The 16,932-nt window shown below is 34.4% G+C and overlaps 1 protein-coding gene across 1 annotated transcript in view; it reads right to left on the bottom strand.

The window, feature by feature from the left end:
- Positions 1–16,932, bottom strand: part of SEMA5A (semaphorin 5A) — a 651,274-nt gene that overhangs the window by 17,312 nt on the left and 617,030 nt on the right. The window contains exon 18 of the mRNA XM_027868972.1: positions 13,857–14,075. Within this exon, the coding sequence (XP_027724773.1) occupies positions 13,857–14,075 (219 nt within the window). The remainder of the gene's footprint in view (positions 1–13,856; positions 14,076–16,932) is intronic.

Here is a 16,932-nt window from a genome sequence, read left to right as displayed (position 1 = left end):
TTATGCTGTGAAAAAGATGATTAGGGATTAGAAGAAAACATGTTCTGGATTCCAACCTCATGCTCTAATGTTCCAGTGAGATCCAGATTCCTTAAATCTCATGGCCCAGTCCATAGGGGGAATACCTGAAGATCCACATTGTGTGAACTATATAGGGTGTCCCAAAAGTCATATTGTAGTTTGAAACCTTTGAGGCATCAATAAAAGACTTTTAGGGCATGCTTTCTAGCTGTTGTTGTTGTTTTTTGTTTTGTTTTGTTTTGTTTTGTTTTGTTTTTGGTGAGGCAGTCGGGGTTAAGTGACTTGCCCAGGGTTACACAGCTAGTAAGTGTCATGTGTCTGAGCCTGGATTTGAACTCAGATCATCTTGACTCCAAGGCCAGAGCTCTATCTACTGCGCAACATAGCTGCCCCTAGTTGTAGTTGTTTTTATCCTATTAGAAAGGCCTTGGATTAATGAGTCTTTCTGAAGAAAAATACAAAGATTCAAAAGTAAATTTCTGAGTACTGAGACTTAAAATAGATATTACATTTAAGGCTGAAACTACCAACAAAAATAGCAAGAGAATAACGAAAAAAAGTACTTCAACAATATGAAGTAAGTCAAAACTAAGCAAACCATACTGTTGTCAGAATACATTTCTTCAGTATCTGTGTGTCATGAATGCATGGTGTATGACCTGTGTGTGAACTCTTCTACTCTAGAGAACATTCCAGGATTTGGTGCTGACTTGGTGCTCCTTTATTTGAAATTCTAATTTAACGTAGTCTCTGCCACACAAATTACTTCTTCAAAATTTTAGTAATCTGTAATTTCACTAGTGTTAGTACTCTCTCCACCTATGCAAGTCTCAAACCTTATATGATTTATTAGATGGCCTTTGAGCATTTCCATGGCCAAAAAAATAATTATGCTATGATTAACCGATAAATGAATCTGAAAACTTAACTAGGCTGCCTGGAGCAATAGACACAGAATCAATCAATCAATGAATCAAACAACAGATATTTATTAAGAACTTACTCTATGCCAATCGCTGTGGGATATAGAATGCACCAATCTAGCCCAAAGCCTGTATTACAAGTCTTTTTAGCTTGTTTGGACTTGAAGAACTTTACAACCCAGAGGCATCACCTTCCAGAACTCAGAGCCATCTACATGCCATGATGAGCTCTCAGAGAGATTATACAATTTAGCTTTTAATTATAGTTGTCCAATACTGTCCTCCATTTTTTTCTTCTGTGAAAGTCTCAGCTCCCCAACTAGAATATAAAGTTCTATAGTGAAATGACTGTATCTTTGACTTTTCATATATTGACAGTATGTTGCTTTCAATTAGAACTTTTTTTTCCCTTCCTGCAATGATTATCAAACTAGCATCTCCAAATGAACAAGTAAATATCCAAGAAATTAAAAATGTATAATTTTTAAAAATGTGTTATTATTTGGCATATAGACTGACACTCTATATATACTTGCTGGGTTAACATCTGGTTGGTTGTTCAGAGCTTATATGCTTGCCTCCCCAAATCTTGATGAAAAGCCTGAAAGTCCATCTTCTACATATATCCTATCCAACATATAATTTTTTTCTCCTAGAACTGTTCTTCACAACAATGAAAGACAATTATAGTTAAATTTGATCAAAGGAATTTGTGCTTGATGCATTAGGTTTTAGAGGGAATAAGTAAAAACTCTGTGGTGGCTTTCATCTTTTTTGAATGTTACTTAGCAACAGAAGACCATCTGTTTTCTCTTCCTTTGCTGTGTAGGACCTGAAGTGCTTAATGCTGAATCAGCCTTGTATTGAGGAAATAAGAGAGATCTATGGAAAAAGACTAAGATACATCTTAATTTTTATGAAATCTGATTGTACATGTAGAAACATTATTTTGATGAACACCACAGGGGGAAAAATGTTCTTATTATGGAAAGAAAAAGTCTTTTAAAAACTTTGAGTCAAATATCATTATGGTTTATGATGGTAATTCAGAATCAGGTTTCAGAAATTTCTGATGAATCTTTCTTAATAAGTTTGGACTTACTTTTCAATATGGATTATGCAAGGAGAGAGTATTAGTATTTATTACACATAATTATTATAAAATATATTAAATTTATGAACTATTGGCTATTATTAAAATCATTCTCATTTTGTTTGATGGAGTTCAAATAGAAATAATCAAAATATAAATCTCTATTATTCTTTTGTAAATAATGTTTTACAGACTACTGAACAAGTGGAGAAAATATCTGCTTTTTCTAATGGAATAAAATATTGGAATATGCATTCATCTTCTGTAGGCTCACTGAAAGCAACTCTAGGAGAACTCTAGTAACAGGCAGAACAACACAGATAGCCTATATATTTCATGCTGTTCCCACATAGTTTCTATGTCTATTAAGAACACTCATTTTAAATTTATGTGGATTGAAAATTGTGGGCAATATTTCTCTCACAATGATCTTGTTGCATCCAGTATGTATTGAATTTTTAAGGATATTTTGAGGATAATTTTTGTCTTATGGAGATTTGTTATATGTTAGTTTATGAAATATTTTGATCTTCAAGTACATCATTTTGGCTATCAGGTTATTTCTTGATAGGTTCAAAATTTCTGCAGTTTGAAGTAGAAAGTATAGACCTTTTCTTTGCCTGCATAAACTGTACCTATCACTAATCCCAGGCTCCTTAAGGATAACCCATCTGTAATTTCTGGTGGTGATGACATTCTCCTGAGTTAATATCATAAACTCATCCAATTTTAAAACCATGTCTATTTTAATGCTTTTTTTGTTGACATATTATTGCCTGAGTTGATATAGATGTTTGATTCCATTCTTGGATGTTAGCTACTGCATAGGCCCCATTTGGTAGTAAATCATCTTTGGGTACTTTTGACAAACCCAGTGGAGTGTACTTGTTCTTTAATACTTTTTGGTGAATTGATGTCTGTTCCAGCATATTTCTGTAGGTTTCTTTTTTACCTGTTTATCATATATTATACAATTATCGCTCTGAAGTCAGGAGGACCTGAGTTCAAATCTGGCCTCAGATCACACACTTGACACTTACTAGCTGCGTGACCCTGGGCAAGTTATTTAACCTCAATCACCAAAAACAAACAAACAAACAAACAAACATATATTATACAATTATCTATTAATCCTCTTCTCTTTTTTTTGGTGTGGGGTTGTTAACCTTTTAAGAATTAACTTGAAGTATTGGGTTTTATGTTTTGCTAATATTGCATTTTTTTGGGGGGGAAGATACTTTCCAAATGTGTTACGGTCTACTTTATGGTTAGAACATTTATATTACATAGGCATCAATTACTTCAAACACGCTCCTGCCATGCAGCCTTGATTTTAGAATACAGGTTTATTGCTCCATTTAGAATATCAGTCATGTTCTTCTTTTTGGTATATTTATGCTTTGTGTGTCTTGCTTAGAGGAGACAAAGGGATTTATAGATATCACTTACATCCCTTGGCTCACTATGGTCTCCAGATTTAAGCCTGAAGTTGTGGGTCTCTATCTTTTCTTGCTACATGTTAAGAATTTTGTATTCATTAAATTCAAATGACATTTTGCTATAATTGGAGACAATTTTCATATGAAGGAGTTATTTAATTTGGTTTTCAGTAAAGCTATATAGTTTGATGTATATGAAGTGATAATATATTTTTCATTTGAATACTATAATTTAGAATCTATCCTTAGTTTTATTTAGGAAAGATGCCAGATAATTCAAGGCTAGGCACAAATATCATGAGTCTAAAGTGACTCACTGAAAAATATAATATTTTAAGTTAATTTCTCTTGACATTATTGTCTTGGGGGCATGTTCTAAATAAAGACTATTTCCACATGAACATTAAATACTCTAGCATGTTCTTTTTGCTTGGGGCTTTTTTATGTTTCTTTAGTCCATGAATCAACCATGAGTGAAACTGAGTCAAAGAATTTATGATAATCAACAAAGGCAATATAGATAATTATAGTATTTTGGGGAAGCTTTCTCAAAAATTGCTAAATCAATAATGCAACTTGACACTGATGAGACTTATTCACATACTGGTTTTTTTTTTTGTTAGCCAATGTTTTGTTTTCTTGGAAACTTTTAGAAATTTTATCAGTGATTCAAGCTCTGAATGCATTTTATAAGATACATAAACATTCAATTAGCCTGCTTTTTGGGGGGATGGGGCTTGCTGGTATTCTTGGTAACAATGATGCCTTCTGTAGGAAAGGTGGGAACAGGCTTGTATATGACAGAAAGTTGGTATTTTGCTAGTAATCCACGAACAACTGTGAAGATTTTGAGTCGATAATCATGGAAGTTATATGGCTTCATTGCTTCCTAGTTTAACAGAAAACCTAAAGTTTAGGTCAGATGGATCAGAACTTTATTATATTAGTGGGATAGAAGCTTTCTTTTTCTTGGTTTATCTAACTTGAATTTTGGTTGAGTTGGAATTCTTGAAGCCCAAAAGAGGAAGAGATATTATCCTAATAATTCTTATTCAGGGCTTTACTCTCACCTCTAATTTTTTTTGATTTCTCAAACCTCTCTAGCAATTTTTGGTGTTTAATTTTTGTTTGTTGTTGTTTCTACTGCACTGATTCTCTGTATTGCCTTACTCTTGACTTTTTATTTCAATCACTGATGAAGGGAATCTAGAATGGTTGATATAGTTGTGTTTTCTGTATTACTTCATATATATTTCTTTCTTTCTCTCTTGTATTTAATTAAAGAATATGATGTTCAAACTTTCCATTGCATGTATCAGCTTGATAGTGATGAAACTTTCAGTTTTTTTTACAGATCTATAGCTCTCTCAAGTTGCTTACTGTCATGGTGGTGTTTAACACTTCTCCTTAGGGCTACTATATACACTGTGAAAGATTTTTTGTTTTTAAGAACTATAATACATCTGTAGATAACTTGATTATCATAAAATATTCTAGGTACATGCTTTTGTTTGATTCTCACTATTATGAGGGAAGTAATGCAACATCCTCTCTTTTTACATTTCCATTTATTATTTATTTTTAACATTCTTTTCTTTTCAAATCTTGAGTTCAAATTCTCTCTTCCTCTCAAACTTTACCAGACCCAATGAGAATGCAAATGATATGATAATTATAATGTTCATCAAATCATGCAAAACACATTTCCATATTAGCCATATTTTTTAAAAATGGAAGAAAAATTTAAAAAGTGAGAAAATTATACTTCAGTTTGGACACAGAGTTCATAAATCTTCCCTCTGGTTGTAGATAGTATTTTTTCATCATGAGCTCTTTGGAGTAGTCTTGAATTATTATATTGATCAGAGTAGCTAAGTCTTTTATAGTTGATCATCATTACAACATTGCTGTTAGTGTATACAATGATCTCCTGGTTCTTCATACTTCACTTTGCATTGATTCATACAATTCTGAAACTATCCCCCTCATCATTTCTTAGAGCACAATAGTACTCCATCACAATCATAGATCACAACTTGTTCAGCTATTCCATAATTGATGAGCATACTCTTGATTTACAATTAATTGCCGCAGCAAAAAAGAGCTGCCATAAATATTTTTGTACATATAAGTACTTTTCCTTTTTCTTTGATCTCTTTAAAATACAGACCTTGTAGTGGTATCATTGGACCAAAAGTTATGCACAGTTTGATAGAACTTTGGGCATAGTTCTGCATTGTTCTCCAGAATGATTGGACCAGTTCATTACTTCATCAGCAGTTTATTAGTGTATCTATTTTCCCCTCATTCCCTCTGGCATTTGTCATTTCTGATTTATGTGAGGTGGTTCTTCAGAGTTGCTTTAATTTACCTGTCTCTAATCAATAGTGATTTAGAGCATCTTTTCATATTACTATAGATAGCTTTGATTAGATTCTGAAATGTTTTTGCACTTTATGCCAAATATTATGGGAGAATGCATTCATTTATGAGTTATTGAAGATATCAATTTTTTAAATTACTATTTTAGTAAAATTGGTTATTAGTTTGATCCATGTCATCAAGCTCAAATGGGAGTTTTTTGTAATTTCAATTTGAGCATACTCATCTTCTTTTTTAAATAATTTAAGCCATTAGTGTTTTTGCCATTTATTTTGTTAGCAGTTATAATTTCTGGAGTCTGAATTAAATGAAGATTTTTAATAACCTCGGGGTCTTCAATCTCTTCTTCAGGTTTAAAAGTTCCTTAAATTCATTTTTCATTTGACTTAATCTAGACTTAGGTATGATTTTTTTAAAAAAAATGGTTTTCCTGTATTGGATGGCAACATGCTACTGTATGACTTAAAGCTGATGGTGCTATTGACAAAAATGATATGAATCGTTGTTAATAACTGATCTGATATTTCCAATTTTGTTATGATAGCACTGATATATAACTAAAGTACTGATGTCTTCTGTTCATTTAATGCATACTTATAGCTTCTCTCCTTTATTGTCCCATATCATCTAGACTGAAGGATTTCTAGCTGGTAGAGTATTTTATTTCTAGCATATCTTGCCTTCTTGTGGTAATAGAACATGATAACACTTTCTTTTGTGTCAAGCCAAATATCATAATAGTTCAGACTAGGACCACCCAGCTAGTCCTAGCTGGCACACAACTTTTTCTCAGATTCATAGGGACGGTCTCCCCACATTGGCAATGGGGTTAACCCAATTAACAGGTTAGCCAAACTCAGCAGCCCAATTTGCCAGCATCTCAGGTTTCTTGCCAGGCCTTCACAGCTACAGTCACAATCTCAAGGTAGGTAGTGTCTTCATTGTATATCACCCTGCCTTCATTCCCTTATTTTCCATTCTCTCCTCTTAACCGCCACAATATGAATGATGTGCTAGTTTCTGGAAATTATTCATTATTATTACTGTTACTGTTGTCATTGTTATAGGTACTCCATCATTTATCTAGGACTATCACAGCCATCTAATTTCCTTTAGAAGTTCTGCATTATATGAACCTAGGTACAATAATAAAAATTAGTGGTCAATTTTAACCAACTGTCTATGCTAGAAAACATTCTGTGCCAATGAGATGGCTAAATAGAGGGACAGGGATAGAACAACATAGTAACCTCACAGGACAAAGAGGAAGAGTTTCCAAATGACACAAGAATAGTCAAGAGAAATAAAGCTTCCACAACTTAGGAGAGTTTTCAAATCCTCTTAGTGAAATTTATATTCTGTAATGTATTTTTAAATTTTTAAGAGGTGGACAAAGAATTAAATATTTGTGCCACTGATCTCCTTGCACATGTAGGTTTGCAGATAGATGTGTGTTCCTGAAGAATTGGTAATAACTCTCCAATATTTTCTAGAATTTATTGAGTTTTTTTAAGAAATAAAGAAAAGTCCTTTTTAAGACATTGACTATGGATATCTCCTTTCACAATATAAACTTACTTGATGGACAGATCAACTGAAAAACTAACATTTGATTCCAGACTTCCCTCATTTATTTCTGTCATTTTAATGAAGTGTCTTTGAGATGGTTAGGGACTGTCAATAGCATCAAAAAAGCTGAGGGGAAAGTGAAATTTTTAACAGTGAAAATGATGAATCCCTGTATGTTGATTAAGGAGGGGAGGTTGGTTAAGGAGATTCTAACCTTCTCATACTTTCTCTCTCATCTTTGTTTATAATGTAGGCTCCAAGCCACTTCTTTCACCCTACCAGTTCTCTTTTCATTTATGGCACAAACATAGATACGCTTTCTTTGTCAGTGGCCTATGGGAAAGGCCAGTGAGTTTTGATCTTCCCTGACCCCATCTGTATCAGTTGGCACAGAAGGCAGGATGAAACAGAGTGATGCTGTTGGAGGAATGATGAGCTGACAAGAGGAAAAGAGAAATATATCAGGAAGGAGCTGGAATTTTTTGTTTCTAAAAAATCCTTGCTCCTGGTCAAAGTGAAATTAATTACACATGAAGGAAAAAATTAGGGAAATAGAGGAGAATAGAGATAAATGAGTTTAGAAAGGTTGGCTGGATTATTATCACGGAGAGCCTGGGTAGGTGATTTGGTACAGTGGGGAAGAAGCCTGGGACAACTGGAAATAACACTGAACTATGGAGTCCTAAAATCCAATTCTGAATCCTCCATCTGATGCTTACTGTCTGTGTGATTTTTGTCAAATCACTTAACCTTCTGGGTCTCAGTTTCCTTACGTGTAAAATGAATAAGTTGGAATAAATGACTTCTAAGGTTCTTCCCTGCTCTCTGTTTATGGTCCTATAAATATCAAATTAAAGACTTTCTACTTTATTTAGTAGAAAATCAGGAGCATTGAATGATTTGAGCAGAGTGATAATATTATTAGAATTGTGCTTGACTAAGCTTTATCAGCAAGTGGTACTTAGGATAGATTGGCATGAATAGTCATAGAAATGTTTATAAAACTATTTTAATAATCTAGACTAGAGGTAACAAATTCTGATCTAGAGTAGTAACAGAAGGAAGAGAATGAAGGAGAAACAGGGAAGAGATAGCTAGAAACTAGAATTAAATTCAATTAAACATTAATTGCTTATATGCTGGGCACTATGCTAGTGATTGATAATATAAAAATTAAAATGACAGGCATGTGGGATGAGAGCTGCAAATTATTACACTATGGCTTTGAACTTAAGGGAACATAAGAATGAGAGTACAGTAATAGAAATGGGGAAATCAGAAAGGGCAGATAGTTTGAGAGAAGATGCTGAACTGAGATTGAATAGGATACATTTGAAGTGCCAGTCCTATTGGGGAGATGTAAATGTGGAAATGAATCTTTGAATAATGGTTCATGATCAAGCTTATATATTTGAGAATCATGTAATTGGCTCCCTTGATTTATTTATCAGAATCAAGAATACACAGAGTTGCATGTGTGTGTGTGTGTGTGTGTGTGTGTGTGTGTGTGTGTGTGTGTGTCTCACACCTCATAGTAATGAGTTGTTTGTCATCAGATACTCAGGTATAATCACATGCCAGATGCATCCCATTTAATGGTATTACTAACTTTATATTATATTATTATACTATTTCATATTCAAGTTTTGAAATTTTCTAAATACATACATGCTAGTCATTTATGTCTCCTTCTAGTTTGAATACTTAATTGAAATACCTTAATTATGATTTCCAGGGTGCAGAAAAGCTGAGAACATCAATTTGTGTTATTACATATATTGATTACACTTCATCCTAACTAAAGATGTTCAAGAGCATTAATAGAACATGTCTGGATCACATAATATTCTTGACTGGCAATTATTTTCTAAAATATGCATACTTATAAATGATAACTATTTTCCTTCACAGTGAGGCATACAGTCCTACTGATTAAAATTTCTCATTTTCCAAAATTTGGATGATTTTCACATTCTAAGAAAAAAATTATGATAGTACAGTATAAACTTTAGGGATATATCACATGTCCTAATTAAAAGCCTTCAGCCTGAAGCAATAGACTATGTGCCAATTCAATTACTTAATGAAATACAATAATTGCAATTTGCATTAAAGTTATTTCAAATAATTTATTCTAGAATTATTGAGAATAAATTAAAAAAATTAAAGTCATTTAATTTTCTTTTAGTTGAACTGTGGCATGGGGGAAAACAAGACAAGACAAAACAACAATCCAGTCATATACTTTTAGAGGAAGAAGGTTCCTTGGGGGCATCAGTTACTGAAGAACAACTCTCTCATTTTGTTAATAAGGCATCTTGAGCCCAGACAGAATGAATGACTTGTCAAATGACCCACAGATTGCTAGTGGAAGAATCAGGACTCCACCTCAGGCTGCCCAACTCTTAATCCTTTGTGGAATACCTTCTTTACAACTCGTAGAAAGGGGTCAGAGAGGAACAACTCTTCTAGTCTAAAATAAATCTGATGCAGATCTAATTCTAATAAAAACTATGGGCTTCTCTACTTCATCCCACTACCACTAAATGCATAAATAGAAGTACTAATCCATTTCTGATTTGAATGGCTGCACCTAAAAGATTGGAAGGGTTAAATAATGCACCCTAGCACAATCTGTATTCCTTAAGGTTCCAAGCTTTCAGGGGCTTGTCACGAGGTTTCAACAAATGTGTAGTAACAAATGAGGGATGGGGATCTCTATCACTGGCTATAAAACAATTAAGGCTTTTAAAAGGCAAATCAGATGACATTGTCATATGAGAAAAATTACTCCCAGCATCCTACTTCTTAGATGCAATCTCCTTCCTTCTTTCCTAGTATTCCCTTAGATTTGTTTTGTTCCTTAGAAAATGGAAAGTGTTCCTTAAAGCAGTATTATAAGAAATAGGAATAACTTCCTCCCCTAAACACACTTTTTGGTTTGTCTTGCTGTTTAGTGACAGATTGAATGAAGCCTGTATCATTTTTCAGTGACAACATGCAGATCAGTATGACCTTAAGGGAATGACTGACTGACTGCCACACATGAAGACAGGTAAAGTGGTGCGGGCTCTATAATTATCTCCTAGTGTTCGTGATATGCTTTCCTGTTTATACCTTGTTATAGATCTCTCTAGTCACAGTGGTAGTTATCACAGCATCTCCCCTAAAACTGAGAAGTACTTTATTTATATTCTGCAAATGAGAATATAGCTGTAAGCACGTGAACATTAACACTTGTGTGGGGGGATAAATTTCTCTTTAAACATGCTAAGAGGGGCAGCTAGATGGTGCAGTGGATATAGCACCGGCCCTGGATTCAGGAAGACCTGAGTTCAAATCTGGCCTCAGACACTTAACTAGCTGTGTTACTCTAGGCAAGTCACTTCACCCCACTGCCTCACAAAAAGTCAAACAAACAAACAAAACAACATGCTAGGAAATAAATATCTTTATCTTTTAATGAGAGTCAATATTGTGTGAAGCAAGAGTCTACAAACTGGGCTGGGAAGATGATATGTTTCCTCCCACCCCCAGAAAAGAAAGTTATGGAGTTTGTTTGTGAAACAACTATCTATTTTAACCTAATCTAACATCCCCCACTCCAACCCTTCTTGCCTCTGTGCAAGCTCCCAACTTCCCACTTTCTGCATCAGTATTGATCCCTCAGGATAGTAATAATCTGCACAAGCACAATTGGGAATATCTACTGCCAGTCCAATCTAAGATAACTACCAGGGGTTAGTTCTCTCAGACCTACCCATTCTCTTAGAGTCTTTGCAGGCACCCTTCAGAAGCTGAGTTCTGGGCCAGTTTCTGGTGAGATCTCCGCATCCTCTTCCATTTTTATTATGGGTGGAATAAAGTGAATTGCACACAGTAAACAGCCAAGGATGGTTTGTGATTTGCATTGGAGATCTAATTATGTTTTCTTTCACCTGCTCTCAAATCCACTCTTATTCTGGAAGATATTGCTCTGTCAAGGGCACTATCATTCCAATCATCTGAGTTTGATCAGTGTTTTCTTTGATGCCTCATTTTCACTCAGTCCATATATTCATGCAGTTGTAAAGTCATATATATATATATATATGTATATATACATATGTTTATACATACATACACATATAAAGAGATACATATAGATATGCATATCTATATATTTATGTTTCTATATCTATATACATAATATATGTACATACACATATATGCACATATGTGTGTATTTGTGAGTATATATGTACATATATAGAGGGAGAAGAAGAAGAGAAGGAGGAGGAGGAAGAGGAGGAGGAGGAAAATAAGGAAGAGGAAGAGAGAGTCAGACAGAGACACAGAGACAGAGAAAACCCTCCTGTCTTCCAAAATGTTTTTGATACATACATGTAATCAAAATAATTAGAGACCCCTGGTAAAATGGCTAGAAAACTAGATTCAGAATCAGGGAGACTTGTATTCCAGTTATCCCTCCAACCCACCACAGGTGTATGACAATCCTGGGAACATTACTTATCCTTTCAATATTCTAGCCAACTCTCTAAGACTATCTATCTGCTATGGAACATTTTCCAGTTTGCATTGGTAGATGGGATTTCTCAACAGTGGTATCATAGGCCTGAAGAAATTAGTTCAGGCTGAGTTTGAACTAATGAAGCAATCAATCCATCTTTGTTAATGAAGCCATTTTCCATGAAGGGAATAAAACAATTGGGGGGGGGTCAAAATAATAGCGCATAGGATCATGAAGTTGGAGCTAGAAGGGACCAAAGAGGCCTTGAAGTCCAACTTCCTCATTTTACACATGAGGAAATCGAGGCCCAAGAGTTTAAATGAATTGCCCAGGTTCATACAGGTAAGAAGTGACTTTACTATTGAATTTCCACTTTCTAATTGTTTCACTTTGACCAAGCTCTATGACTTTTTACAAGCCAATTTTAGCACTTCATTTAGGGGCAAAATATGGCAATATAATACTTTAATAAAAAAGGGTGATCAGTATACTCTATAGGTACAAACTTTAATATAAAGGATGAGAAAAGTTTCAGTAAAGCATTTCATGAATCCATATTTTTACTCGGAATTCACAATAAGTACTCTGATTGATTGTGAAGTACTACAAAGTGCTCATGTGTATTCTACTTCATCAGTTCTGTTATTAAACATTAGGCAGTACTATTCACAATTTTCATAAAAAATGCTTGTGGACTTGGTAATCAAGTCACTGGTCCTGATTCTTCTTTTCATATTGCTTTACAGGGAAGGCAAGGCAATGGCCTTTATTTTTTCTGTCCCTTCTGTATTCTCCAAAGAAGCCAAACTCTTTCAGTAGATGAGGAAAAACCTCTGCTAACCATTTATTTGCAATAAGTAGAAATGATTCTAGAGGTAAGGAAGAGAGGAAAAGAGCTGCTGAGAACTGTGGATAATGAATACTTCATTTATCTCAGCACGTGGTGGTATGCAGAAAGAACCTTAGAGGTTATCTGCAGTCCAAGCATCTCATTGACAATTTAAGTGACAAGATCACACAGTTAGTAAGCAGATTAAAATGTTGGTTTCTGACTACCAGACAAGCATCCTTTTCATGGTATCACTTTGCTTGCCTGAATCATTATAGACAATTCTCCCTATGGATACATTATCTGAATTCACCTAATCTAGCACTTCTTAATCTTTTTTTTTTTAATGTCCTGGGCCTCTTTGACAGTCTCGTTAAGTCTATGGATGGACCCTTTGCAGAAGAATGTTGTTAAATGCATAAAATACAACACATAGAATTACAAAGGAAACAAGTTATATTAAAATATAATTATTAAAATATTTAAAAAAACAAGTTCAATACCCCAGTTTAAGAACTCCTGGGGGGGGGGTTCAACTTTAGCAAGTGTGCATTTGAATAAAAAGATAATTCTGTACTATCTCCATTAATTTTTTGCATATTTCATATTGTTTCATTTTCTATATTCTATTAAACTCTATGAAAGTGCTATTCATTTAAAATTGTTATCTGTATGTGTAATTGTGTGTGTGTGTGTGTGTGTGTGTGCGTGTGTGAGTAAGTTCATAGACCACAGTTAAAAACTCCTGACTGTTAACCTATGCAAAATATCTAGTGTGAGTTTTTACAAGTTAGTTCTTCTGCTTAATGGACAGAAGAATAAGCATTTAACAGCTGAACTACAAATGTTTTCAGTGGGTACAACATGTTCAATTACAAATAAAATACAAAAAAAAAAGGAATTGCTTGGAGGAAGGTGGCATGTTCCTTTACCTACAATGATCAAGCTGATGTCTGAGAAATTACAAACACACACACACACACATGCACACGACAAGTGAAAAATAAATTAAGTAAACAGTTTGACCACATATTAGAACACTTTACAATTCCCTTGGTCTCCAAATTTTCCTTGTATTATATACACTTACCTGGGCAGGGCAAGATGTTACATTCCTGGTACTCCAGTGATGGACCAAGACAAGGAAGTCCCCCATATTTGGGTTCAGGATTGTTACAGACCCGTTTACGGTTTCGAATGCCTCGACTGCAGTCTCGACTACATTGGGACCAAGGAGTCCATGCTGACCAAGCACCATTGATGGTATGTGCAGAATATCTTCCAGACCGTAAGAAATCCCCAGAGAGCCCTTCAAATGAAAAAAAGAAAAGATTACTCTACATACCAAGCAACATACAAAAGCTTTATAGTCTCAAGCCCCAAATCCACTAATATCATGTGTTTTCTTTGACTACCCTCTCCAACTCAAGTTGTCACTTTAATACTTCAAAAAAAGAAAACATAATTTAGAATTAAAAAAACTTGCATGATAATTTCCTATAATTTTAGATATTTTTTCTATAATTGCAGTTAAATAAGATTATATATATATATATATATACATATATATATATATATATGACAAAATTTGCCTAAGCAGTCAGGTTGAGTGCTAGAAAGATTATTGGATTTGGAGTTTCACACTTAGGAAGACCTAAATTCAATTCATCTCAGACATTTAATACATATGTTATTCTAAGGAAGCCACTTAACCTATCTTTGCCTCAGTTTCCTTACCTATAAAATTGAGGATGATAATACTACCTACTTCACAGGGTTGTTATGAGGTTCAAATGAGATCATATGTGTAAAAGTGCCTTTAAAATTTTAAAGTGCTCCATAAATATTTCTATAATTATATATATATATATATATGTAGAGACTAGTTTTAGATTTCTCATGTGATGTTATTTTTCTTAGAAAGGAAATATAATTTTCTCTCTTCCCTTTGGAAAGGTGCTGAGAAATCCTATAGCCTGCAGGCACACGCTGACATAGCATGAGAATTTAATCGCTCTTAGACAGAATGGAATATATCACACTTCTGTTGAAGCCATCAAGCTAGAAAAATAGAAATGATTCTGACTTTTGCTAAACCTGTGCCTACACCTATTCACCTTTTGAAAGTGAATTAAATGCTAGTGAAAGGTGGCAGATTAACTGCCATGGAATCAGTGGCTGCCGAGACTGAAGCTTTCTATGGAACTAGGGGACAGTTATTTTTGACAAACTTAAATTGCAGGTTTATGAACGATTCACTGTGCTAGAGGACATAGACAGATGAATGATGAACCAATTGGCTAATAAGTATAAAGGAAATAAAAAATAACAAGAAAATTGTGAAACATAAAATATCTATTAATACAATCATGCACCCTCATGAATAAATACACAAAGGCAAAATTCACTCTTGCTTTATTTATATCTATTAACCAATTAAAAAAAACCTTAGTATTTTTTACACAAAAAAGTTGCTGATAGAATACCTGAGATTTAAAACAACAACAACAACAATAACAACAAACAAAATGCTGTAAGTCTAAGTACTGAATGTAACCTTATCATGAAAATAGAATTATTTCTAGGGGCAGATCAAATGTTTAGCTCCATTCATGTTGCTCATTAGCAATCAATAAGCATTTATTTAGCTCCTACTATATGCCAGACACCATGCAAGGAACTTAGAAAACAAGTATGAAGAATGAAATAATCTCTACTTGAAAGGAGCTTACATGTCTGACTCAAGCAAAGTTGTTTGACTTGTTAAGATTTAGTCACAAGGGAAAGTTACAAATATACAGGCATCTCTCTCATACACTGCCCTAACCAATGCTGTGTGGTTTAGATATGACTGTATATTCATACTTAGAATCAGATATTGTTGTTCAGTCATTCAGTCACGTCCAACTCTCTGTGATTCTATGGACCATGCCGTGCCAATACCGTCCATGGCATTTTCTTGGCAAAGATACTACAATGGTTTGCCATTTCCTCTTCCACTGGACTATGTCAAATAGAGGTTAACTGACTTGCCCAGGATCAGATAGATTGTAAGTATCTGAAGGTGAACTTGAACTCAGGTCTTCCTGACTCCAGGCCCAGTTCTTTATCCACTGAGCCACCTAGCCACCTCAAAGATAAAAGACATAGGCTCAAATCTCAGCCATGTTAAATAGTACCTAGATAACTTTTCGAATCATTTCTCAGGGCCTCAGTTTCTTCAGGTGTCAGAATGAGAGGATTAGACTATAGGATTTATAAGATCCTTCCTAATTCAATATGAAGTGATATGTTAATTCCATTAATACATCATAGATAAACTTTTCTAATATTTGATTTTAATGAGATACAAAATGGATAGTTAGCCCTGTTTAACTGCCCTGGCCACATCCTTACCTGATTGACCTCTATGTGAAGTAATTGGAAATGGAGTCAAGAAGACCTAAATTCAAATCCTACTCAGATAATTACTAGTTGTTTTATTCTAGAGAAATTGCTTAACTTCTCTCAGTCTCAGTTTCCTCATCTATAAAATGGAGATAATAATAGCCTCTATCTCATAAGTATATTGGGAAGACATAATGAGAACTTTGTAAAGTGCTAGGAAAACTTCAGTGTGATTTGAATGCTAGCTATCAGGATTGCTATTATATTCCTTGCTGCATCAGCATCGCATCAGCATTGTCCCTCTGGAACTACCATAGCACCCCTGAAACGTTGCTTAAACTTAATTTGACACATCTCAAAGCTCTTATTATGTGTGAGGCAGTGGAGAAACAAATCTAAAACATTAAGTGAGATAACTCTTTTGCTTAACGTTACATTCTTCTAGAGGGAGAAAGAGCATGTACACAGCTAAGTATGACACAAGGAACAGGGTAATAAACTCAAAGCAACAATCCAAGCCAAGTCTTCTCAGAAAACTTGAGGAAGGACTAAGAGATTCTGAGCAGCAATAATGGAAGAGGTGACATTCAAAGTTAAACTGTGAAGAAAGAAAATAATTTTGATAGATGGGGAAAAGGAGGGAATATATTCCAGGTGTGAGGAATGTACTGATGGGTGATGGTGGCATCTGAAGTTTAAGAAGTCAATGATCCAGACTGGCTGGAATATAAGCTGTGTAAAGGAGAGTTATAAAATAAGGTTGGAGATACAGCTTGGAG

The sequence above is a fragment of the Vombatus ursinus genome, unplaced genomic scaffold, assembly GCF_900497805.2.
Source record: "Vombatus ursinus unplaced genomic scaffold, bare-nosed wombat genome assembly UNPS02014791.1, whole genome shotgun sequence".
Lineage (NCBI taxonomy): Eukaryota > Metazoa > Chordata > Mammalia > Diprotodontia > Vombatidae > Vombatus > Vombatus ursinus.
Note: the sequence above shows the minus strand (reverse complement) of the source record. Positions and strands in the feature narration are given on the sequence as shown.